The 27351-nt window shown below is 42.3% G+C and overlaps 1 protein-coding gene across 5 annotated transcripts; it reads left to right on the top strand.

Annotated features, from left to right (window-relative positions):
* The first annotated feature begins 857 nt into the window (after nucleotides 1–857).
* AIDA (axin interactor, dorsalization associated) lies at nucleotides 858–26186 on the top strand. Of its 5 annotated transcripts, none has more exons than XM_053383102.1 (12): nucleotides 858–1121; nucleotides 8979–9048; nucleotides 14105–14158; nucleotides 17426–17446; nucleotides 17543–17597; nucleotides 20106–20169; nucleotides 20406–20512; nucleotides 21802–21861; nucleotides 22955–23077; nucleotides 24727–24849; nucleotides 25296–25413; nucleotides 25730–26186. In XM_053383102.1, exons 1-12 carry the CDS (start codon nucleotides 1012–1014, stop codon nucleotides 25824–25826), a joined length of 1002 nt encoding a protein of 333 aa, XP_053239077.1. In that variant the 5' UTR covers nucleotides 858–1011; the 3' UTR covers nucleotides 25827–26186. The 5 variants fall into 5 exon arrangements, with proteins under 5 accessions (XP_053239077.1, XP_053239078.1, XP_053239079.1 ...); XM_053383104.1 differs by having other exon boundaries at nucleotides 859–1121; nucleotides 21850–21861; XM_053383103.1 differs by lacking the exon at nucleotides 17426–17446.
* The last annotated feature ends 1165 nt before the right edge of the window (nucleotides 26187–27351 follow it).

Consider the following 27351-nt stretch of genomic DNA (forward strand, 5'->3'; position numbering starts at 1 on the left):
CTGTGGAGGGGTGCAAGCACCAACGCGTCCGGCGAAGTGCGTGTAAGGCAAGGCACCTTGAGCCCCAGCTGAGCGCTGCGTATTGGTGGAGAGGACAACTCGATTACATTTTTCCTATAATCTATGGATTTTGTATGTGTTTGCGTGTGTGTATGCGAATATCTATATAGCCCTAAATATAAAGTGACATGTAGGGAGCGTGTAACTTCTATTGCAGGGCCTACCTTTAAACTCCGCTAAAATATAATCCCCGTGGGGAATTCCGTCGGGCTGCTACTGCCTATTGTTCTACAAAAGGAGGGCGACGGTGTATTAGCTGCGCAATTACGCCTGATGCTAAGCCTGGACTACACTGCTGGGTTATGGTCTCATGCGCTTACTCAACTGCTCACCTGCCAGTATGGAGAAAGGGACACCAGACTACACTGGAGGGCTGTCCTAAAAGCCACCCTCTCCCAATTTTTGACATGGAATAACAATGATCGCTTGCGTGCGCACATAGAAATGAATAAATATTTCCCGCAAGAAATGCTCGAGCTCCATCACGAGCCCTGTCTTGCTTCTGCCTGGCTTCCTTGGGAAAGCCCAGCGAGCATGTAAACCCAGCAGCGCCTTCTTTAGGTTGCCGTCTTTATATGCTCACTGACCAGGGAGTTAAGCCCCGTTGACCTGAAGGCGGCTTTACTCCGGAGTGGGAACAACGGACTGGCGGGAGGCCCCGGCGCATCCAAAGCCGACGCACGCTCGCCAGTGTCACCGCGGCTCTAAATGCGCCCGAGAGCAGAGCAAGGAAGGCGGGTCGGGCACAACCGAGCATGATGGCGGGGAGGCGGAGCCGGCCCAGAGGCGGCCGCCAGGTTTGGTTGCGGTGGCAGATGGGCTTGGTCGGTGACTGAGTAGCGGTGCTGCAGGCTTTGGACGGAGCGGCGGTTGCCCGGCGCGAGCCCTCCTCCTCCTCCCCCCCCCGCGCGGCCCCGGGGGTGAAAATGGTGCCCTAGCAGCGCTGGGACCATGTCGGAAGCGGCCCGGAGCCTCCTGCAGCGCTGGGGCGCCAGTTTCAGGAAAGGCACCGACTTCGACTCCTGGGGGCAGCTCGTGGAGGCGATAGACGAGTATCAGATGTGAGTGCGGGGTGGGCGGCGGCGGCGCCTGGGGCTGCTGAGGCGAGGCGGCTCCGAAGGGCTGGGCAGCCCGGCGGCGGGTGAGAGAGGCGGCGGGCGGCACTGGGTGGGGCAAAGAAGTTGAGGCTGGGGCGAAGGCACTTGGAGGGCTGAGGGCTCCTGGGTGGGTCTGGCGCTTCTGGGCGGAGGCCGAGGGTGGTGACCCGAAGGGCACAAGCATCGAAAAAGCTCTGGGTGGGGCTGAGGAGCTGAGAGGCTCCGGCTCCTCAGGAGACGAAGGCGGTGGAGGCGGGGGGGGTCTGAAGGCTACAAGATGTTCTGCCTGCTTGGAGCCCATGTGTCGATGCTTCACTTCAGGAGGATTGTTGTGGGGTTTTTTTGGGGAGGGGGTAGGGCCACGAAGGTCCCGGGGGGGGGTTGCCTGTGGGTGAAGATGAGGCCGTCTTCAGTTGAGGCGTTGGGGAGCCGTGGGAAGGGCTGCTGAACTAGATCACTCCTATCTCTATTTCTAAATATTTGCCTCCAACATTGAGCTTTGAAGCCTTAAGGAAGGATGGGGAGATATCTCCGCCTCAGTGTCCTCGCCCTGGGTCTCTCTCTCTCTCTCTCTCTCTCTCTCTCTCTGTGTGTGTGTGTGTGTTCTGCGCTGAAACCTAAAGTTAGCATTAGAAATAAGACTAAATGATAATGATTTTGTTAACGTTGTCTTGCTTCCCCAGGCACATCTATGTGTTTGCCAGTTGTGTGGTGTCTGGCGAAAGTTTTGCCTTTGGGAGCCACCTGTTGTTGTCCACATTGTTAATCTGGATGCTGCGACTATCAACTATCTCAGCCCTCGCTGGAGCTGCCAGATGTGCTGTGGCACAGGGCTTCTTGCAACTCTAGAAACCATCTGTGGAAGAAGGGTTTCTGCAGGTGCAGGTGCTTTGGATGCCGTGCCGTGGAGATCTGTGCTTGCCAGTTAGATACCTACCCTCCATAAAAATCGGATAGACCCACCTTTTCTTTCCTGCCAAGCTTTCATGTTTCGCCGATCGGCACCCAGCTGGCACTTGGGGACTGCTGCATAATATTAATAGCTTGCTGGGAAGCAATTATGACTGCTGTTCTTGACTTGAATCAAATCTGCAAAAAGCCAGAAGACAGGCTGAGATCCAAGAGAGCTGCTTAAGCCTTAAATTCATGCAAGGGGCTTTCAGTTAAATTTGTTCCTATTCAAACAGCTGACATCTTCCCTGCCATACCACAAACAGCTTTTAAAGCACCTTCGTGACTTCCAGTCAGTATGGCATGGGGAGGGCTCCAGTTCAAGAAAAGGAAGTCTTAAAAACCCATTGACCTCACAGAATGAGATTAATAATTCTTTGGTGTCTTGTCTTAGAGCATGTGCCCTTCATCTTTCAAATAGTTATTCGCTGCGCGTTACAAGTTACTTCAGAATCTTTTTCTCTCCCTCCCACAACATAGGAGTATCCCTTTTTGAGTGCCATTTAGGTGTGAAGTGTAGAATCAGTTATATGCCCTCTGTTGACATACGATGAAACTTGTTCTAGGTCTCCCCTTGTTAGTATATGCCATGTCACCACATCATTGTTAATCAGAGTACAGTGCCCCAGTTATTATTATTTATTAAATTTCTATACCACCCTTCATCTGAGAATAACAGGGCAGTTTACAATATTTATAAACCCACACAATATAGCAAAAAACAAAACAATAGCACCCCCTACACACAGTTTAAAAAGCCATAAAAAGGTAAAGGTACCCCTGACAATTAAGTCCAGTCATGAACGACTCTAGAGCTGCGGCGCTCATCTCGCTTTACAGGCCATAAATTGTTTAATTAGCCAAAGGCCTGGGAGAAGAGGAATGTGTTCGCTTGACACCTAAAGATATGTAATAAAGGCATCAAGTGAGCCTCCCTGGAGGGAGCATTCTACACACAGAACCACCTTAAAAAAGGCCCATTCTTGTGTTGCCACTCTCTGAACCGCTCATGGAGGGGGTGCATGGACAGGGTATAAACTACTACTACTACTACTACTACTAATAATAATAATTTAGAACAAACTGACCCTCAGAACGTTCCCTTCTGGGCCTTCATGCTGAACACAGTTCCCCACTGCTGCTCTGAGGAGCTCAAGGTGGCATTCATGGGTCTCAGTTTCCCCATTTTGTACCCACAACCCTGAGAGCTTGGTTAGGCTAAGAGAGAGTGATTGGCCAGATGAGGGGAATAGTCTCTCCATAGTTCTGGAAATTTATGGGGTCCCTAGTTAAAAGTCCTTTGTGGCACTTTTAAAAAAAGTCTTACCAATTCATACTGCAATTCTGTTCATATCAGGAAGCAATCCCTATGGAATTCAGTGGGGCTTATTTCTGAGTACTGGTAATGTACGTTTATTGTGGCATGAACCCACAGTAGACATTGTCACAGCAGGCATATCTTTTGAACCAAGGTTTGCACTGGTCTTTTTGAACCTGAGATTCTTCGCCAACCAGCTTTTACTGAGGTGCCTCAAGTTGTTACTGTTTTTATTCTAGAGTTGTGCTTTTAAGTTGTAGCTGCTTGCAACGTCTGAAAGTGTGGTATATAAATAATTAAGTATTTAAAAAGGTAAGACATTTAGTTACGTACTAAGTATCGTGCTCTGGTCCATGGGGTCATGAAGAGTCGAACCAACTAAACAACAACAACAACAACAACAAAGTAATTATACAACTAAAACAAGAGAACCAGAACAGATGGAGGCCATTCAACTTTTCTTCTAGGAGAGAAGCAACTGTGACTGCTTCTGAACCTAAAGTATGACACTTTTCAGTTTAGTTAGGCACTAAGTAGTTAGTTGTACAAAGGCAATACTGTACTTAAATGTCCACTATATCCTTGCAAGAGAGGAGGATAGACAGAAAACCAGTGCAACTTGGCTATGTCCCCATGGCCTTATTGGCCACCCCTCTGTGACTTCCTTGCAGTCCCACTGGTTTCAGCTACCTTTGGCTGCCTCTGATTTGCAGTTGGCGTTACTGATTTATGAGTACGTATCACTTTTTGTGTATCATGCAGGTTGTCAAGTAAGAAAACACTTAAATACCTGCTGTTGACATTTGCTGGAGCTGTTCTAGGTCTCCACTGGAATTGCCTGTAAAATGTTAATACAGAGGACAATTCACTCAAGGAGATGCCAAGTACAGTACTGCATCAGATGGTCTGTGCAAATAAAGGTTCATTTCTATGTTTGCGATGGAACTTAATATAGATTTTACATGGAAAATGCTGTAGGGTTTCATGGTAGGCTTGTGGAACTCCAATAATTTTTTCTTGTTAAATTGATTTGGTTTGTGCAGTATGCATTAGTTTCAGACTTTCCTGGAAAACCATGCACGTGGTTCTGCGATAGGAATTTAGCCGTTTTGCCTTGCCTCTTAAAACTTTCACAGGTTTTTGAAGGATGGGATAAACCAAGCAGCAGAAGTGATGAACCTCATCACTAATGTCTCGTCAGAAAGCAGTAGTAATAGTGTGACTCTCTTTTGCCCTGGCAGATGCTTAAGTAGTGGAGCATAACATCCCTTTTCATTGAACTGTATTTCAGGGCTGTCTACTGCACTACTTTCACTCGATATGAGTGTGCAAACCTGCCCTAAGAGATGTAATGGTGAAATCTAGAAATGGTAAATGTGGTCCTGTGTTTCTAGGACAAAAATAGGGCAGAGTAATCCTGTGGGCGGATTTGGATTTGCATCCAAATCTCATGCACTCAGAGTTGCAGTTTTGCCAGTTTGACTCATGGTGTGCCTTTGGATAACTTGCCAGCTCCCAACTTAGCTTCCCATCTTTAAAATATTGAAAATGGTGCCTCAATAACTGTTAGGTTCTTTGACAGATTTGAGCAACCTTTTGCGTACCAAGGGCTTCATTCTGCGATGATGGTAGATGGGGCTGGAGCAAAAAGTAGATGGGACCATTCTTCCATTCTCCTTTTTCATACTGCCAAGGACTTGCTCAGCTGAGCAGGCCACAGCACTCTTGCTAGAAGTGTGAACTTGCAGGGACCTTTTGAAATTAGACTGAGGGCCACAGATTGCCCATCCCTGTTCTGCAGCAATATGGAGGCCTGGGAATATTGAGGGACAAAACTTTTTTCCTATTTTCAGCCCTACATGGGAAAATTGAAAATTTTAGGTAAATGGGGAAAACATTAAGTACTTATCTCTTTTAGAATATTGGATGGGATGCTTTTAAAGGCACTGTTTTAAATTATTGGTGTTCACTGAACTTCGTTCCCTTAAAATGGTTTCTAAGAGCAATCAACTTTGCTAGATTTTATTTTATTTTTACGTTTACATTCTGCACTTCATCATAAAAAGTTCTCAGAGTGAGTCACAAAACATACAAACGCATAATATCAAAGATGAAAATAAGACACGCTTATAACCCACTTTGAGAATTGTTCCTTTGCTATCCTTCCTAAAAATGTCAGGTTTCACCTCTTCATATTATATTTTTTTTGTAGCTTTATAGATGGGTAGGGACTGTCTTTGCTGTTCTGCCTTAACATCATTTATGTTTAAGATGAGCAAATTCAATCTTCGAAATGAAATCACAAATCTCATACTTCAGAAAGGCAAAAGAGGGTGTGCTGGACAGAAATCATTGTATGCTTGTATAGAAATCTTGCAAAATTGACAGTTTATAGCACATGTACAGAATTAGCAAGTTATATATATAGTTCAGACTGTTCCACTTAGATTTGTGGAGTTGTTTGGCAACATCAACTGGGTGCAGCTTTCTTTGTCTCTTTCCAGGTAGGTAAGTATGAGTTTCCATTTGCAAGTTTAGATCATTTCACTGTTTTTCTTGCTGTTAAATTGATAGCCCTTGTCACTTTACAGGGTTGTATAACCCTGCAAAGGGATTTATTGTCTCTTTCAAATGTATGCTGTATGCTATGCATTTAATTTATATAAGCAAAGTAGTACTACATAAATGAAGTCATATTTTTCCATGTACCTAAGATCAGGCTTCCTCAACCTATGTTTTTGGCCTACAACTCAGATGATCCCTAGCTAGCAGCACAGTGGTCAGGAATGGTGGGAATTGTAGTCTCAAAACATCTGGAGGGCTGAGGTTGAGGAAGCCTGCATAAGATCTTCAAACACCTTTTTGCCTTCTCAACTACATACCTCCAAAATCTCTAGCATTTTCCCACCTTGCTTTTTTTTTGGTCTCCCATCTCTTATTCCATTACACAAGAGGTTTATAAGCTTGACACTCAGGAGGAACCGGAGCCTATAGCTCCTGGCAAAATTAGTACTGCAACTCGGGCCATGAGGAAAAGTGGACTGAACTCTTGGTCCATCTACTTCTTCAAGCACCTGAGAAAAGAGGTGCTTCCACTGCAGCATTTACATCTCTTGGCTTTGTGCATTGCTGGAAGCAGCATATAGGTAACATAAATACCAAATGGTCTGATGGTTGATCTGGAAAAACTCTACTAGCTGAAATCATGTGTTACAAGCCATGTGCTGTGTAGGCTTACATTTCCCCCATCATTTGAAGGATTTCTTATGGAGGGGTATGCAGTTGTGAGGAGAGAGGCAAGCCTTTTCTGATATTTTTTCACACCACCGTTTTGGTTGGCCTGCATAATGGTTATAAAAGCTTTTCCCTGTCTTTTGTTTGTTGTTGTTTTTTAAAGTGGAAAATTGATGTCCTGTTTCCCTTTACTGCAGGGCTAGGGGAACTTTTTCAGTCTGAGGTCCACATCCCCTTTCAGGTGACCTGGAGGCCACATGCCAGTGATGAGCAGGCCAGAGGGAAGAGTGGGAGGAGCAGTAATTGTAAATTTTACCTTAATGCACCAGCCTAGTTTCTATACACACACATACCCAATTCTATATCCTCCATCCAGGCAAGCAAGAATCTTTATCAGAGTTCAAGGGCACATTCCAGCCGGGCAAAGGCACTCAAGGAGGGTGGGAAAGCAAGGCTGTTAGGGTGTGTGGCTTTGGGGACAGGGTATGTAACTGGAGAGAGTCAGATTGAGAGGCCCAGAGGGCTACATTTGGCCCCTGGGCCTGAGTATCCCTACCCTTAACTTAGTGTGTTGAATAAATCTGTGGGTGACCAGTCAAAACAACCTGTTTTCTGCATTTTCTTGGGCTTCTTTGCTGGGGGACTTGGGGCATGCCACATACTTTGCTGTTTGCCACTGACCTGCATGGCCCATTCCCTGAGGCAAGCATTAGCTCTGTCTTTGTTGCCACACAGGCAGAGGTGCAAGCTTACTTTAGACCTGGGAGAATATTGGTATATTAACTTTCAGAATCCCTGTAAGCTGTGGCAACCATTTTCAAGCTTTCTGTGCTTGCCCTGTGCACATTGGTTTGCCTGCTGGGGAGCTGCTGTGTGTTGCAAAGGTTTCTAGGGTACACAGTTCATAAAGGTGGTTAGCCAGATATATAATAATTGCTTTTCTACCCTGGAACACAGCCAATGAGGTCATGTAAGGAAAGATCAGTAAAAATAAGAGGGGTTTCTGATGCCTTCTGCTCCTAGGTAGATTCCTGCTAAATGAATTTTGTCTCATCTTGACCCTTTCTCATTAATAATAATGAACTTTTTCAGTGAAGTTCCAAATGTTACCGGCTAACTGATTACTAAACAGAATTGCCAACAGCCTGCTTCTGTATGAGTATTTTTTGGAAGCAAGTATAAATGGTTTAGCTTTGATTGAAATAGTGGTAGAAATGGATTGTATAAATTCAATGTCTAGATTGGGATGAACTTATTGCTCTCGATCATTATTCCAAGGAATCTCCAATAACCTGATGTTCAGCAGGCTCCAGCAAGACCTTTAGGCACACCTCCAACAGGTTGCCACTGCCTGCTGCTCTACTACACTGGTACCTTATCTGTTGTGAAGCTTCCCAGTTCCGGGTGCAGCTTTTGGGGCATTGCCAACAAGGGTGGGTAGCTGCTGTTGGGAGGCAGAGATTCAGAAGCGCTATTGGGCGTACTTTTGTTTATATCCTAGCCCTAATTCCTGCCACTTGTGTGAACTTGGATTAAGTTGCCTGGAGTCTGCATTATCTGTTATACGAAACAGCCTAACTTCAGTTCCCTGTATGTTACGTAACTCCTTGGTTTGATTGCATCTGCTTAGAAAGTGCATTGGAAGTTGTATATCTGCTTCAAACTCAACTTTCCTGCAAGTCAGATTATAGATTTTAAAAATGATAGGAACAGGGATCTCGTTTTGAGAGTGTTTTGGTGCCCTTGATCACATAAGTGCTTCCTCAAATATAAAGCAATTTCTGTCATTCTCTGATAAGGACTTGACCTACAGAGATGCTAAATGGTATTGATATACTATGGCTTTTTACAGAGAATAGTAACAAGTGTTGTTAGGAGTTTGGTTGAGATGTACAGTAGTAGTTTTACTATTTCTTATTTACTCAGAACTTACATCATAGGTGGGAGTTGCATTAATGACAGCAAGAATTTCCATGCAGAATGTAATGATGGAGGCAACATAGACCAACATAGTTGTGTTTTCCAAGCATAAACATAAGAAACATTGGGTGGCTAATTAATGTATGTCTCAATTAGTTCTAGGTGAAAATGTTTGAAGAAGTGCATGTTTTTAAATCTTGGTTTGATTATCCTTATTTTAATTCTTGTACACCTTCCTAACACTATACAATATACTTGCTGTTTCATTACTGAGAACACTGTCTGCCTCTTAACATAAAACATACAGGTTCCTGTTTAAACCTGTTTTTAAGAATTTTAAGAGCACAGTTACCCTTTTTATGACCCTAAATTTCACAAAGTGTCTCCCCTCTTTCCAGATTAGCAAGGCATCTACAGAAAGAGGCCCAGTCTCAACCCAACAACTCAGAATTCACAGAAGATCAAAAGGTACATGATGGTGTATGTTCATTGGTGGTGGAATATTCTTTAAAATAGTTTTTAACCCTTTTCTTGCAGTCTTTGGGTGGAGGTAAAGAGAAAAGAGGAAGTACTATCTTCCTCTTTTTATTTAAATATTTAAAAATATTGGTTTTGTGTGGCAGTGAATGTCTGAAAACTGGCTTGTCATTATCTGCCCTCTAAAGCTTTGGGCATTCAGCTTTCAGGAGAAGAAATTTTGTTCAAAGAAACTTAACATAGATTACCATAGATAGAAAGTACTCTCACTGCTAAGCAGGAGATCCCTGCTTTACCATGCACCAACAAGTTAGCCAGGCCATTGAAAATTCATTCATTTTATTATACAGGTGACATTTTGGCTTTAAACCAAATCTTTCCATTCACAATTTGTTAATGAGAAGGCCAACCTGGCTGCCTCCACTGCATCATTCAGCAGAGCTTTTCTGTGTAGTACAGGGCATTTTATACTCTAGCCTGATGGAGGTGGTAAAACTAATGGTGTCTCACCGTGACTTGTTTGTGAAGCATTTTGAGGATAAAATTACTTGCATCTGCTGGACCTTGACTCCATAGCAGGTGAATCTCGAGAGGGATCCAGAACACTGCTTTGTCTTGTTTTGTTGGATGAACTTCAGTTGGTATGGTTTGAGGATGTGAACAAGGTGCTTGGATTGGTGTGGGAATGGACCTTTGGTCTTCATTGCTGATAAAAACTAATAAAGAAGGGAAGGCTAGTTGGGCCAGATGTGATTAATGCCTCTTTACTAGAAAGAACGGTCCCTGTCTGCTTAAAGGATGTAGTGGTAAAACCACTCCTTAAGCCTTCCCTGGATCCACAAAATTTAAACAGCTGCCAGCCAGTTACTAATGTCCCCTTCTTGTACATAGTTCTTGAGCAAGTGGTTGCTAACCAAATCCAGGCTCTCTTGGATGAAACAGATTTTCTAAATCAATACCAATCAGGGTTTATCATAGCCTTGGGGCTATGATGTGTGATAGAAGTGAATGTGTATGGGTAACTTGTCCACTGAGATCTGGAGCTTGAATCACTTAATAGGTAAATGCTTCCAGACCTAAATTAGGAAAAAATGTATGCTAAAATAGTTTTGATTGAGTCTCCATATTGCTTAACTGACTCTGCCTGGCCTTAACAGACAAAATTTTGCTCTTGAACAGAGCTCCTCTCTTCTTCCTACTGCAGTCCCCCCTGCAAAAAAAAAATTAAAAATTGCTTCTCACAACACCATGAAATATGTGGACTATAGCTGAAGGAAGGATCAGCAGATTGGCGGTCTCCCCTTTCATGAATGGAAATGTCTTCTACTCTAGGGCTCTGTTGAATCCCTGCCATTGTGTAGTAGAGCCTTCAAATGGATCTTAAATAAGAGTATGCATGGTGAGGATTCGGAGATTAATTCCCTGCCTTTCAAGGCACATTCTAGGATAGCATGGAAGTATAATCTTCACACTCTTCACAATAGGGAAGCCAATGTGCACTCTGAAAAGTTTTGGTTAGATCTATGGTCCATCTTAATCAAAAGAGTGATGGGTGGATAAAGGCAGAACCAGCAGGTGTTAATGCCAAGGACATTTCTTCATTGTTATCATAGAATCATAGAATTGGAAGAGACCACAAGGGCCATCGAGTCCAACCCCCTGCCAAGCAGGAAACACCATCAGAGCACTCCTGACATATGGTTGTCAAGCCTCTGCTTAAAGACCTCCAAAGAAGGAGACTCCACCACACTCCTTGGCAGCAAATTCCACTGTCGAACAGCTCTTACTGTCAGGAAGTTCTTCCTAATGTTTAGGTGGAATCTTCTTTCTTGTAGTTTGGATCCATTGCTCCGTGTCCGCTTCTCTGGAGCAGCAGAAAACAACCTTTCTCCCTCCTCTATGTGACATCCTTTTATATATTTGAACATGGCTATCATATCACCCCTTAACCTCCTCTTCTCCAGGCTAAACATGCCCAGCTCCCTTAGCCGTTCCTCATAAGGCATCGTTTCCAGGCTTTTGACCATTTTGGTTGCCCTCCTCTGGACACGTTCCAGTTTGTCAGTGTGCTTCTTGAACTGTGGTGCCCAGAACTGGACACAGTACTCCAGGTGAGGTCTGACCAGAGCAGAATACAGTGGCACTATTACTTCCCTTGATCTAGATGCTATACTCCTATTGATGCAGCCCAGAATTGCATTGGCTTTTTAGCTGCCGCGTCACACTGTTGGCTCATGTCAAGTTTGTGGTCAACCAAGACTCCTAGATCTTTTTCACATGTACTGCTCTCAAGCCAGGTGTCACCCATCTTGTATTTGTGCCTCTCATTTTTTTTGCCCAAGTGCAATACTTTACATTTCTCCCTGTTAAAATTCATCTTGTTTGTTTTGGCCCAGTTCTCTAATCTGTCAAGGTCGTTTTGAAGTGTGATCCTGTCCTCTGGGGTGTTAGCCACCCCTCCCAGTTTGGTGTCATCTGCAAATTTGATCAGGATGCCCTTGAGTCCATCATCCAAGTCGTTGATAAAGATGTTGAATAAGACCGGGCCCAAGACAGAACCCTGTGGCACCCCACTAGTCACTCTTCTCCAAGATGAAGAGGAACCATTGATGAGCACCCTTTGGGTTCGGTCAGTCAGCCAGTTACAAATCCACTAAGTGGTAGCATAGTCAAGACCGCATTTTACCACCTTCTTTACAAGAATATCGTGGGGCACCTTGTCAAATGCCTTGCTGAAATCAAGGTAGGCTACATCCACTGCGTTCCCTTCATCTACCAGGCTTGTAATTCTGTCAAAAAACGAGATCAGGTTAGTCTGACATGACTTATTTTTCAGAAATCCATGCTGACTATTGGTGATCACAGCATTCCTTTCTAGGTGCTCACAGACTGTTTGCTTAATGATCTGCTCCAGAATCTTCCCTGGTATTGATGTCAGACTGACTGGGCGGTAATTATTTGGGTCCTCTCTTTTCCCCTTTTTGAAAATAGGGATGACATTTGCCCTCCTCCAGTCTGCCGGGACTTCGCCTGTTATAACTGCTATATGTTTATATCTGCTGTGACGATTGTAGAATGATTGTAGAACTATCATTGCAGAATGATGAGATTTAATGGATCTTGCTTTAAATGTCAAGATACAATCTCTGAAAGAATAAGCAGCTTTGTTTTGGACTATTTTTTAATGTAAAGAGAGTCTTCTTCCAACTAGAGTAGCAAATTGCTACATGGCAATTAGAATGGGGCGGGTCTCCCCTGGACATTGCCATCTCGGTGCATAAATTTCTGATGTTCAGGGGCAGGGGGGAACAGGAGCAAAGAAAGCATTCAGGTTCTGATGTTCTAAGAAGGAAGGGTCAGGAAGCAAATGAATGATGTGTTTCTTTAGGGAGAAGTGGATAGGTGACTAAATGGAATGGAGTTGGGTTTGGAATTAGAATGAGAACTTTTCAGCCACATCTCTCTCTTTTTTAAATATGCAAGTGCCAAAAACATTTGGAGAGAGAAACTGTGTTCAGACATTAATACTAGAATCCACCAAACCAAGATGGGTGAATTGGAGTGCATGGTCTTGAAGGCAAGCATAGATAGAATCGGCATAACAGAAAGCTGGTGGAATGGAGAGAACCAGTGTGACATGGTTATCTCTAGGTACAAACTCTATAGGAAGGACAGGTGTGGGCATAATGGACGTTGTGTCATTCTATGCATCATAGAGGACATAAAGTCAAATGAGCTAGAAATTTCACTAGTTTAATCCCTTTGTTGTTTAATTTCTTCTTACTGGTCACACCTCTCTTCCCATGGTGAGTTCTTGGCTCTTGTAAAAGGAGGGTTGTGTCTTGATTTTTCTGTTACATTTAGCAGTATCAAGTCATGAAAATCCTGTTTCATTGCAAACTATCACTGCGTTAAAACATACTGTACTTATAGCTGATTACTAGCAAATAGACTTAAAGCTCTAACAAAGCAAAATTCAGTTTGGATGAAAAACATGTGCAGTAGCACAAACATTACTTGCACAGCAGAGCTAATGGTTAACACATCCAATAGCGCACTCTTAAGATTCAGTTTTAACATAAATTGTGGACAAAGATTCTCACTTGCAAGGACATTACAACTTTAATGCTTTTAATGTGATAAATGTTTTCCCAGCTGAAAAATGAAGCATCTTGTTGGGGAAAGCAACACTTGGGAAAACATTAGCTGTATCTAGCTGTAGTGTTTTGGATTTGGGGCTTTTTTTCCCTTTAAAAAAAAAGTTAGTGTTGGGTGTGGTTCCTGAGAAATAGCTATGAATAATGCTTGCTGGTATCTTGCCACCATTCAATAGATCTCAGTTTCTTTCTTTAAAAAATAACAAACCAGACCTATTCCTTGTGGCTCTAAATCTCTCCCAAGCAAATCTGAGTGCATTATCATTCTTCAACTCTCAAGTGCCTTCTAACACATCTCAAAGCTTTCTGCTCCACAACAAAGTGCAGCTGGCAAGTTCAAGCAGCTGTAATGCTCTAATTTGGGGAGAAGAAATAGGGCTGTAAGCCTAGCTGTTAAACCAGGAAAGGAAAGCAGACTGATACCTCAGTTGCCTCTGGCTCAGTGCAGGGGGTGAGTGGGAAGGAATGTGGGTGGAGGAAAAAGAAGAGAACATCTTTAGCCCTCTTGTTTACAACACTGTATTTGGGAAGAGTCTCATATTAGAATTTAATATATTCTGATTTGCGTTCATCTATGAAGATGTGGTCTCTTGTAGCTCAGTCTGGAAGTTGGTTGTCATTCTGCTTTCAAACTACATGTGTTGCACAGCTGAACTTGCATAATAAAATGTATATCTTTGTGCAGGAGTGTGGCTGCATATGGGAAACAGCTCTTAGGAACACAGAACAATATTCTTGCCCGCTGTTTCTGCCTCTACACTTAGATAGGCACTTTGCCGTCTCTTCCATCTTTTACACACACAACTGAATTGCTGCTGCTTTAGTACATGAGCTTGAAAAGAAATATTCTGTTAGTAAAAAAAAAGTTAACTTTCTCCTCTCACTTACAGAAAACCTTAGCAAAGATCGCAACATGTTTGGAACTCAGGAGTGCAGCTTTGCAGGTACAGTTAATTCAGTTTTCACCTTGTGACTTCCAGTTTCTTTGTGGGTCTCAATGAATGTTAAATAAAAGACACTATCTATGGAAAGATGGCTTGTTACATATATTGTATTCTATTCCTCTGTTAGCCACTTATTACAGGGAATCAGAAGCAGAAGGAGAGATAAAATTAAGCAGTGGTTGAGAATAGAATCATAGAATTGTAGAGACTGTTTGAGGTCTTCTGGTCCAACCTCCTGCTCAATTCAGAATGGAGCTACAGCATTCCTGACAATCATATGCTTAAATACCTCCAGCAGAGATGCCATCACTCCTAGGGCAGTCTGTTCCATTGACAAACTGCTTTTTGTTAGCAAGTTTCTCCTAAAGCTTAGCTGAAGTCTTCTTTGCAATTTGCATTCTTTGTCTCTAGCCCTCTGGAACATCAAAGCTCTTTACATATTTAAAGATTGCTATCACTTATTTCCTTAATATTATCTTCTCCAGGCTCAACACACTCAGTTCTCTTTCTGTCAGTCTTCATAAATCTTAGTTTCCAAACCCCTCACCGTTCTGACTACCCTCCTCTGGTTGATCAATGTTCTTCTTAAAACAACTTCTGAATATTGAGGGTGGTGGCTTTCTGCCTGTATTTTCAAGCCTTCCATGTTAATCTCACCGAATTGTTCCTAAATATCACTGAAGTGCTTAGGGGGCTACTCACAAAGGTGCTCTTGTCCCATGAACAACAAAGTAAAGTAGACTGATCACTTCACTAGTAGTGATGTACCTTGGAGTTGGTCTAGGATGAGAATGACGTCTAGTTTTATTTGTTGCTTTTCTTCACCTTTTAAGTTTTCTCCTATAGATACTCTGCAAGAAAAAGTAACAACATCACTCATATATATACTTCAGATAAACTTTAGTTCCTTTCCTACTGACATGTTAGATCACAATAGAAAGTAGTGCAAACTGAAACCTGTTTCATAATCATTTTACTACAACCAGTACAGGAGTGAAGCCCTTTGGGCTTATGCTGAAATTCTCAATGTGAAACTGCCCTATACTGAACTAGACCATGCAACTGTCTATAGTCTACTTTTCTGTGACTGGTTGAATTTCTCCAAGCAGAGGTCTCAACCCTGGTATCAGAGATCCTCTTAACTAGAGACACCAGGGACTGAACTTTGGACCTTCTGCACGCAAAGCATATGTATGCTTTACTGCTGGAGCACAAAAAATAGAACTGAGAAGTGTGATACATGGCAGTATGTTTCCTTTGCTATAAGAAAAGCAGCCCAGGTTCTAGTCATTGAGATTTCTGAAGACTTCCTCCCCGTAGTCAAGAGGAGCTGGAGGTGCTTGCCTTGATATCACACTGAGAGGTGAAGAAATGCTGCTGGCCAACGGGCAGACTTCTATCTCTGGTTATCTTGCTCAGTTAATCTCTCATAGCTGTTAAAAAGAAAAGTAGAGATGATAAGCCTGCTGCCTGTGGATTTCTCTCCCTTCAGTTTGACATCAGGACAAGCTCCTTCAGCTTTCCTGTTGAGGGAGCCTTTAGACCATGGCTTATATTTTTCTCACAGTGAGTATAATGTTTCGCTGGGCTCTGACTTTAAACAAATCAACCCAAAGTCTACAGTGTCATTGCTTTCTTTTAAGTACATACTACTAAATTGCATGCTGTTTCAACATGCCAATACTTCAGTCTTAAGCAAATGTGTCATTATTTGCCTTCAACACCAGCATAATTACTTCTTGATATCTACCGTATTTTTCGCCCTATAGGACGCACTTTTTCCCCTCCAAAAATGAAGGGGAAATGTGTGTGCGTCTTATGGGGCGAATGCAGGCTTTCGCTGAAGCCTGGAGAGTGAGAGGGGTCGGTGGGACCGATCCCTCTCGCTCTCCAGGCTTCGTGGACCTCTCCGCAAGCAGCGGGAGCGCTCCCGCTGCTTGCGGAGAGTTGCCTGCATGCCGAAGCCTGCGCGCGCTGAGCTCAGCGCACCCAGGTTTTGCGGACCTCTCCGCAAGCAGCGGGAGTGCTCCCGCTGCTTGCGGAGAGTTGCCAGCATGCCGAAGCCTTCGCGCGCTGAGCCCAGCGCGCCCAGGCTTCGCGGACCTGTCCGCAAGCAGCGGGAGCGCTCCCGCTGCTTGCGGAGAGTTGCCTGCATGCCGAAGCCTGCGCACGCTGAGATCAGCGCGCCCAGGCTTCACAGACCTCTCAGCAAGCAGCGGGAGCCAGCGCTGGGCTCCCACGGCTTGCAGAGAGCTGCCTGTTTGGGGGCTGGGGTCGGGGGAAGCTCGGGCCTCCCCCGCCCCAGCCCCGTGCCTGGCGGGGGAAATAATTTTTTTCCCTTTATTTCCCCCCAAAAATCTAGGTGCGCCTTATGGGACGGTGTGTCCTATAGGGCGAAAAATACGGTATATAGATTGCCAATAGGTCTCCATGCAATATAATATGTGAGCATCACCAGGATGTTTAATTAATTAAATGCAGCGACTAGTAAACTAGTTGTTGCTGCTGTCCTGTGTTCGCTGCAGCCTTTATTTCTTCCTGGTCTATAACTTGCTTTGCCCTCCAGTCTTGATCTATGCTATCTTCTCTTTGTAAAGTTATTTTGGCAGAAGGCCCCACCTTAGTTCTGCCTGATCAGACATCTTATCACTGGTTTCTTCACCTCTGGCCTGGTCTGACCACATGAGCAATTAAAACACATCCATAATCCTTAATGTTTTTTGTCCTGGTTCTAGTCCTGTAACCTGCAGTTCTCCACATCATGTTTGAATCCAACTCCCATCATCCCCAGCATGACTACTTGTCAGGGATGATTGGATGTGGGAGTCGAACAACATCTGAAAGGCCACAGTTTAGTCCTGTAAACTCTGCCCTGAATTTTGGTGGTCTTAACATACACAAAAATTCCCGCCCTGTGGTTTAATTAAAATATATAAGGGACCAGTGTGTGTGTGATAAAGTGGATCTAATATGGAAAATGATTGGACATTAGTACCATATTCAATTTTTTAAAAGAGAGCAGATATTGCTTAAGACTCACGAGGGAAATTATTTTTTCTATTTCTAATGCCTTAATGAATCTTCAAGAAGCTGGAGAGAATGCTGTCTTTTTTGATGCATTAAAGACATGCTGATAATTCAACATGTTTTCCAGTCAGTTTTTTACATCAGCAGGATTTTGTGTCTCAATAACTTTTTCCCTTTAGGTAAACAATGAAGTTCAAAGGTACCCAAAGAACTAACAGTTAGTTTCTCTTTGAAATACAGGGCCCTTTCAGGAAACAAGAGGTAGAACAAAATGCAAAACCAGCACTACTTTTACCATTGTAACTGGCTGTAGCAATGGATAGTAGATACAGATATGTAATACTACTTTCCTTTTAGTCTACACAGTCCCAGGAAGAATTTAAGCTAGAGGATCTGAAGAAACTAGAACCAAGTAAGTATCTTTTAATTTCAAGAATAATTTAAAAGCAGTGTCAGTGTGGGATGGTGTTCAGTCAGCTGTGCTATTGTGATATTCTGGTTTCTCTTACTATGCACCACAAAGAACAACTTGGAGGGCCCACAAGATAGTCTTGGTTTTCATATCTAGGTGCTTGGGCTCCTGATTGCTATAAATGTATTCCAAACAGTTCTATAAAGATTCTATTGGTAAGCAGCTAGGAGCTGATTGGTTTTCTCCAGGAAAATAATCTTCCAAGCATGCTGTTCCGTCAAGCAAGTGGTGAAGCAACTCTCTAGACCAGAATTTCCTAAAACGAATGCTGTGAAAAAGATGTTAATGCATCATGAGAAATTAATGAAACGAGAAGTTACCTTTGAACTGAACATATCAGCACAGATTTCCACTGCATCTGTGCATGATTCATTGGCTGTTTACCCTTCCAGCACAATCGGCTTCGCTTGGAGGAGGGGGATGTGTATGGATCATTCAGTCACTGTTGATGTAAAGATAGATTATCCCTCCTCTGAGACAGCTGCCCATTATGTGCCTACATGAGCCATTCACAATGCATGTCCAGAACAGTGACTATTGCAGACACATAATGGGTTTTAGTCAAGAAATGTCTATGCGGTGTAGACTCATTGAAACGAATGACCATGATTAACCTAGGTCCATTAATTTAATATTTCTGCTCTGAGTAGAAGTAAGTTGATTACACACCAGTGCACAGGTTCCACTTTGGCAGGTAGGTTTCTTTGATCCAAAGGGTTTATTTTAATGTAAGGTCTGGCCAACGGTCTGTCTAGTCCAGGCATAGGCAAACTTGGCCCTCCAGATGTTTTGGGACTACAGCTCCCATCATCCCTGACCACTGGTCCTGTTAGCTAGGGATGATGGGAGTTCTAATCCTAAAACATCTGGAGGGCTGAGTTTGCCTATGCCTGGTCTAGTCCAACATCTTGTTCTCAAAATTGCCAACCATATGCCTGTGGGAAACCTGCAAGCACTCTACCCTCCAGTGTTTTCTGGCCATTGGTATTTAGAAGCCTACTGCCTAGTAGCCTTTGATAACCACCAACTTGGATGGCTTTAAAAGGAAGTTACGCAATTCATGGAGGGTAGGGCTTTCACAGCCTCCTATGTGAGTGAACTACCTGGAACGTTTTAAAATAAAGGATGGCATGTGAGTATTTTAAATAAATCAATATAAGCAAACTTCATGAGTGAAACATTCCATTGTACTTTTAACCTTCTTGTGAACTTTTGACCCTCCTATGCAGGAGAGAGCTGCGAGAGCAAGTATTTTACAACCCAAATTTTCTAACCAATACCCAAATGCAGCATGATTGAAAATCCTATTTCTTCACACATGGAAAGCTTGAGAACAGTAGTGTCATATTTTGATTTGGGCAAAGGGGACTGAATTGATGTTGCTCTGAATCTGGTACTTACTTTTTTCTCCACTCGTAACACTTAAGGGCACGATCCTATGCAAGTCTGAACCCCTCTTTGCTCATTGTGGTTTATTCCCAGGAACGTGTACATAACACTGCAGCCTTAGTCACTAGTGTGCTCTTTCACAAAAGAGAGAGGTGCCCTGAATTTTTTCATTCTTGAACAGGAGAGTGGTGAAATTGGATTCTTCTGTAGTAAAGCATTGAAAGCAAAGTGCTTTCCTTAACTTCTCAGTGTGTTGGGTAAATCACAGGTAAACCATTAAAAACAAAGAACCTGTATGTGTAAATCCAAAACCACAATATGAAACATTACTTTGAAATGAAAGGTCTTGTCCATCTGTAGCCAGGGCTACGATTAATTGTACTTTATGAAGTTCAGCAACCTTATAGAACTTCCTCATATTATCAGGACTGGATATTCCATCTTATTCTGGAGAAGAGTTCTATGTATACAATGCCTTATTCTCTCACCCCACCCCCTTTAATTTACATGATGGTAGTAGATATTGTTCTATTAAAAAAATACATACTGTGTGTGATTGTGTGGGAACAAATGATAAAAGTACCATCACCAATTCTTCATACTATTTCCGAGAGATTATTGTCTGAGCCTTACTAGGAATGAAAGGAAACACTATTGGTTCTCAGTGTTTGCAAGTTGCTATTTTTTCTGAGAAGAGAGCAAGCTATTTCAACATGAAAAGACAAAAAGTATGGTTCTCACATTGACATTGATTTAAAATACGATTGGATGTAATTTTTCTCACCATGCATTTGACCCTTTTTCTTTCATTCTTTGCTTTTCTTGCATGAATTAGGTTGTAGGAAATGCTACTTACTTAAAACTCATGATTTTTTGGGGGGGTGACTGTGAAAATGACAATTACAGTGACCCTGTTGTTATGTTGTATGTAAGGAGCCTCTGTTTCTTTCAGGTGTCTTCTGGGAGGGCACAAGAATGAAACCCTCTGCCTATTTATTTCATTTATACACTAATTAGGCTTTTTGATAGTTGATGGTGACTGTCTGTCTTCCCTTACAGTCTTAAAGAATATTCTTTCATATAATAAAGAATTCCCCTTTGATGTTCAGCCTGTTCCGCCAAGGTAAGCAACCAATAAATTAGAAGTATATATGGAGAGGGCTTTAGGAAGCTATACCAGAGATTGGAGTATAGTGTTTAACAGGGAATTGTTATAGGTCAATTCTAACTTCCTACCCCCTGGAAGGCTACGGATATTTCCTCAAGCCATACTGTTCATTGCAGGCACATTGATCTGAAAATAATTGAGTGATGAAGGTGCATAATCACCCCTCAGTTGTGGTGTGTGTGTTTTTAAAGGAAGATCTTAGCACCTGGTGAAGAGGAAGATTTGGAATTTGAAGAAGATGAGGAGGAGGGTGGAGCTGGAGCAGGATCTCCAGACGCGTTTCCTGCCAGAATTCCAGGTAGTAGGGGCATCATTTTCTTCAAATGTCATTTACTAGGATGAGGGTGATGATGTGGGAGTTAAGATTTGTTGCAGAAGTGTTTAGGTGCACACTTGGATGGTCATTAGTTAATGGATGGATACCAGTTGGTACATCTTCTGTACCAGTCTGTGCATAGAAGCTTTGCTAAAGTTCTTTTCACATAGTTTACATATAGTAATAAAGTATTGGTTACTAGTTGGATATGAAATAGGTTTGCTAACTTTGGATAATTCTTTATACTAGGCCAAAAAGGGGAAACATTTTACAGATGTCAACAAGGTATCTGCTTTTCTTCAGCAGCTAAATTACTGTATCTATTGTAGGAATTTATATTCTGCGCTTCAAGTAAATTCCTCGGGTGGCTTACAATACAAAATAAAAGATCCTATAAAAACACTACCCCAGAGGCTGATGGATCCAGTGGGTTTCCAGATGGCTCTGGAGGATTTTCTGGCTGATATGACTGGCACTCCTGTCAAACCCCTGGCTGACCTCTGAAACATCCAAGTGGCTCACACTGTTGACACGATCGTCCCGAGTGCTCTCTCCCGCTTTGTGGAGCCCATTTGACTCCCTGGTATGTTTCAGAGGAAACAAGCTAGGAGACGGCTCAAACATGAGTGGAGGAAAATTGCAATCGAATGCAGTCGAACACTCATTAAGCCTACCTAGTGGCAGTGAAGGCAGTAAAGAGGGCATACTTTGCTGCTTCCTTTGCATCCTCATTGTGCTGTCCAGCAGAACTTTTCCGGGTAGTGCAGGGCCTTTTATAGTCTGTTATAAAAGAGATGATAGAATCAACAGTAGCTCGCTGTGACTTATTTGCAAAGCATTTTGAGTATAAAATCACTTGCATCCATTGGGATCTTGACTCGGCTCCTATAGCTGATGAATCTCTAGAGGTGTCCAGGGCACCTGATAGTTGTGCTTCCTGTTCCCTGGCAAATTGCCATGTCTGAAATGGCTGTTAGACCACCAGCACTCACTTTCATTTTTGTCTTCTATGTCTGGACAAAATTTGCAGGTAGATATGTGTAAACATAGTGTTGAAATACTTTTTACAGAAGGGCTTAAATGTGAAAGGCTTAAGGTGACTCATGCAACCTAGATTTTGGGAGGCATTATATACTGCTATTCTCAATCAACTGCTTTGCTGAATTTGTACTGATCATTGTACTTGCTTTGCCTGTACAATCTGCTTGTTTCCATGGTTCCCCTATTGCATTATTGTGCTGCCTAACTGTACGTGGTCTTGTCTTCTACATGCATGGCTCCATCGTGTAACCATATACTACATAATTCATCTAACGCAGGAGCCAATGAAGGTATGATAATATCTTAATGTGAGCAGCTATTAATTGTGAATGTGTTCATATTGGCCAGAGCACTGGCCTTGTGCTTCCACTTGGATGTGAAAACTCTTGTATGTAAAATCATCCTGCCCACAGCAACAAATGCTAGATGTTGCAGAGCTCTTTGCCCATGCCACCACACAATTAAACCCAAAGTCAGAACATCTCCAAGTGTCCATATTGCTTTATATGACCAAGGTCACATGAAGAAAGTAATTCCATTTGGGGGGGGGTGGCAGAGGGAGGTTGTAATTTGAAGAGTAGATCCTGCAGATTAATACCTGGTACTATCTCTTTCAAAAGGAGGAAATTTATGCTGATATTTATTTCTGAACTCAAACATATAATAATATTCATTGGTTACCTTTGATCAGACCTTTGTGAAACTCTGCTTGCCAGTTGCTGTTTTGTTAGTATCCTTTATCTAAGGTGACTCAAATGTAGATTTGTACTTATATATACACAGGTTTATCACCATATAGAGCTGCGAGTATAGTTGTTAATTGGCCCTGAGCCGCCATTTTGCATCTGGCTCTGCTATTTCCCTGATCCACTATTTTATACCTGGTTCCAGTTACTGGACCTCAGAGTTCCAGTTAAACAGCAATGAAGTTGACCTCAGAGCTGACCCGAACCCCCTGAAGTCTGCCCACCTCAATTGAATCAAGGTCTTTGGGTACAGAGGTGAATCTTTTGTCTTCCCACAATGGGTGTATCTGTTTGGTGCTTATTTGGGGGATTAGATGTACTAATATAATATATCTGATCCTTGTAATCCAAGTGTACTGGATTACTGGTGGCTGGTACCTTGCTTCCCCATATGGTGAACTTCGAAAAGGACCTGCAGACTTCTTACTCATGAGACTTGCTGCCAGATCCAAATGAATAGCTGTTTGTTTGTGGCTCAAGGTGGTCCTTTGACATTAGGCAGCCCCGTTTTTCCTTGAATACAGTCAGTGGATTGAATCCTCCAGGTTCAGAATGCAGATAAAAACAGCGGTAGAAACTGTGCTGAAGCGCTATAATTCTGTTTCTTTAACACCCCCTTGTCTTATTTTCTTGCCAGGTACATTATTACCCAGATTGCCATCTGAACCTGGGATGACGTTGCTTACTATCAAAATAGAGAAAATTGGTCTTAAAGATGCTGGGCAGTGCATCGATCCCTATATCACAGTTAGTGTGAAAGGTAGTTGTTGTGTTAGTTGCGTTGGCGAGGCAATTAAGTCAGGCTTTGTTCCTTTGACACTTCTGATCTACTCCCGGTTGCCAGCAGACTTGGCACTAATTGCTTAAGACTCCCACAGCAAATAGGTAGTTTTCCCCCTCAACATGTACACATTTTCTGACTCAATCAGTGTTTATGGAGGGCTGAAAAATGACACATTTGTGTCATACGAGTACCCCAAGATACTGGTTTTGAGCGACATCCTGCATCTGTTAGGAGTTGTGCATTATCCAGACTTCTTCCAAGTCCTCAACATCGTAGCTCCTCTTTTCACTTTGAAATGAATGCTCACTTTCAAGTCATAAGTGTTTGAATCTTTCTTGGCTTTTAACATTCAGCAAGTCATGACAGATTTCTATTAGATTAACTTCTTCTGACGATGAAAGTGTGTTCAAATATATAAAAGCCTCGTCTACCTTTGTATCTTTCTGTTTCGTAAAAAATGCTAATGACAAAGTGTTCCTAAAAGAATAAATAGAGCAACATCTTTTGTGGATTTCTTGAAAATCTTCAAGTGACGTTTGAGGTATGAAAGTATTGAACCTTATAAAAAAAAAAGGTGGATTATGTGTTTGGAAAGTTCCCTTCACAGTATTGAATTTATGTTATGCCTACTGTTACTGTTACTGGTGGGTGATAGTTTACTGGACAATATCCTGCAATATACACTGCAAATACATTCAGATCTAACATGTCAGATTTTCTGTAGCAAAATCACCCCTGGGTAGGAAATAGCATATACCTTGAGCTTACTACTAGGGAGGGTGGTATCCTAGTTATGCAATGGCCTCACCTGGAACCACCTCACGTTATTTTCAGTGCCAGGTGAAAGTATTTGTATTTATCCAGGCCTTTTAAACTACTTGAGTTTTTTAAAACATGAAATTCCAGTCTTAATCTGCAAGAAAGGAAATGATTAATGCTGTTTTTATTTTGTGAGTTTACAAGAACTTACACTATAAGAAAATATATTTTACCGAGTAGCCGTACAACCATAATGAACAACACTGCAATTCTACTTACGGAAGTGTTTTTGATCCCATGGAGCTGTCTGCTAATGTTAGAAAAGAGGCATTCTTTAACCAATTCCCCTTCAGTCTAGACCACCGTCCATGCTGTACTGGAGGGTCCCTCAGCTATCTGGAGTAGAAGGCGGGGTGCAGGATACTGCAACAGGGAGTAGGAAAAATCGTCTTCCTCTTTTTTTTTATGTTAGTCAATGCTTCTGCTGGATTAAAAGGATTCCTTAAGCAGAATGGCAACATTGGATTTCACCCTAAATAAATATGTTGCCATATGCACGTGTTTCTCTTGCAACAAGTGATGCACAATGAGAATTCCTAATAGGTGTGATAGGTCAGTTCCTTCTGGTATTATGTACACAATTTTGGATTGGACGTGATAGTCATGTAAGATACTCGCCTTGTCTAAAGGTGATTCTTGTGCTGTTCCCAAAAACAAATGCTTTTTTCACTAGTAACATGTATAATTCTGTTGTTACATTTTCAGAAATGGAGGCTTCCAAAATTTTACGCAGTGGTCCTTGTATTTTTCTAAGAATTGAAACAGCTCTCTCTTCTGATAAAAACATCATCTTTTGCCCCTAACAGATTTGAATGGGATAGACTTGACCCCTGTGCAGGACACACCAGTTGCTTCAAGGAAGGAGGACACATACGTTCATTTTAATGTGGACATCGAGATTCAGAAACATGTTGAAAAATTAACAAAAGGTTTGTTGCATTGAAATATGACCAGCTGATCAAAGCTGAATTTAGAACCACTTCAGAAGTCAAAAATCTAGGGTGGGGAGGAAGAACATTTCCATGTTTTGCTTTCGTGACAGATTGACAACAGTATTTCTGATAATTGCTCAGTACCTTTTATATCGTAAAGCAAAAAATGTTGTTTAATGGGAGGCAGCTTTGTGCCAAGCCTATGAAAAGAAGCACTCTGCCATGTAACATACAGCTCTACATCATCGCTACATGGCTCAGTTGGGTCGTGGGTTCAAGCCCCACGTTGTGCAAAAGATTTCTGCATTGCAGGGGGTTGGACGAGATGACCCTCTTGGTCCCTTCCAACTCTACAATTCTATGAGTCTATGTGGTTGGGGGTCTTCACCCTCTGTATCCTAGATTCCTCCTATCAAGGAATGATTCTTTTCCCTTCTGTTCAGGTGCAGCTATTTTCTTTGAATTTAAACACTATAAGCCTAAGAAAAGGTTCACCAGCACCAAGTGCTTTGCCTTCATGGAGATGGATGAAATTAAACCTGGACCAATTGTTATAGAACTGTAAGTGACCTTGGGCACATGCTGTACACTCAGATCCTATCAATTGCTTGCATGTTGAAGAACATAACTACTTGTGCTATGCTGGATTGGCAATTGCTGCTCAAAGTCTGCTAGACTGATAAAGATGTTGAGCATCCTCTATCAAAGTATTAAAGCTTTTAGTAGGTAAGATAGCAGGGGAGTGATAATCAAAACCTAATACACCTTGACATGGGATGCTGCAGCGCACAGAGGCAGGTTCATCGTAACTGTGTGCATGCACATGTCCTAAGGATCATTAAACTGAAGAGTCTAACAGTTCTTTATGTAATTATAGGTACAAAAAACCCACTGACTTCAAGAGGAAGAAACTCCAGTTGTTGACCAAGAAGCCACTTTATCTTCACCTCCATCAAACACTGCACAAAGAGTGACTTTTGTGAACTGAACCACTTGCCACAAAACCATAGCAGCTGCCTTATGTAGCACTCATCCTTCAGGACGCAGGGAAATGGCTGCATTTTACCCAGCTAGACAAATGGGACCATCACCTGCCGCACATCGAGTGGATCAGCGGCCAAGCCCTGCCACCTAGGTGCAGTTTTCTTTGGAATGTATATTTTTATCACAGATGTTCCAAAGCGTGTTGTGAATTTTCCTAATTGGGCTGGTTGTAAGAGTTCAGTTTTGTAATTTGGTTTCTACACCCATATAAGAACACCCCAACTAAGGCGGTTGGGAAGTCCTCATCCGCCAGACCTGATACAGCAATAAAGATGTGCCAGTATCAACAAGATTATTATCGTGATGGTTGCTGCAACTCTTCAAGTATGCATCTCTCTCTAGTCAATGGATTGATTTTATGAAGGTGACCCCCCACAAAAAAGCACTTGAATTTACTTGATACAAAAAGATACTTGGTCATGAGTAAGACTCCAAAGTAGGATGCTGTGCCCTTGATTGCCTTCATCTTTTCATATGCCTGTTTTTCTTCAGTTTGGGGACAAAAGTAGCTACAAATGAATCATGGTGCTTCAGAATTCCTGAAAATAAATAGGTAATTTACACTTGCTACGGCAAATTAGGAATAATCCTACTGACTTGAATTTTCTACATTGATCATTAAAGGAAATTAAGCCACCCCAATTACCTTGTTATATGAAAAACAAATTGTATAACAACCTTAGAAGAGAAACAACTGTTGTTACCAGAGGAACTGAGCTCTTTGCCAGCCTCCATACAAAATTCCCTGTGACATTTACCTTATCTTTAAGAGAATGGAAATATGCAAAATAATTTTGAGATCATGGACTTGCATGGATACTTAACTAGTTAACGGGGTGTGCATCAACTCTGTGGAGAGGCCAAATAATGAGACCAACTGGGGTGATAGCTATATGCTTTATAATCTCCATTTCTTAGGGCCCTAGGCTCTGCAAGAAGTAGGGCTGTCCAAATGTTGCCTGAAAAGCTCTGGACTGTTTGATCAGCAGAGGGTTTTAAAAAAACATTAAATTAAAAGCTTCATTTACTTTTTTTAAAAAAAGAAACTATATTGCTCTGCTTTAACAGAAACAAACGGGGAGCTTTTCAGAAATCCATAAGCACCATTCTGGGCATCTTCATGTTATAAGGCCTTTTGGAGATGGGTTAGTGTGCAAAGGTTTTTTTAAAAGACAACAAAAAATAGATGAGCAACACTACACACCACTTAACATAAAAGAGAATACTCCCCCCCCCCACTTGCTGGATTGTGGAATAAAATGTATCCCTTTACTTCCCCTCCCTTAAAGCCCTTGTACTTATAATTTGGCAGGCCTAATCCTCTCTGAATTAATTACAGATCAAAGATGACAATGCACAAAATGCTTTTTTTAAAGTGCAGATATAAAGCAATACATCACTAAACTAGGTCACATGAGAGTCACAGCAGTCCTAACCGTGTCTACTCTGAAGGAA

Source organism: Podarcis raffonei, chromosome 3 (assembly GCF_027172205.1).
Source record: "Podarcis raffonei isolate rPodRaf1 chromosome 3, rPodRaf1.pri, whole genome shotgun sequence".
In the NCBI taxonomy this organism is placed as follows: domain Eukaryota; kingdom Metazoa; phylum Chordata; class Lepidosauria; order Squamata; family Lacertidae; genus Podarcis; species Podarcis raffonei.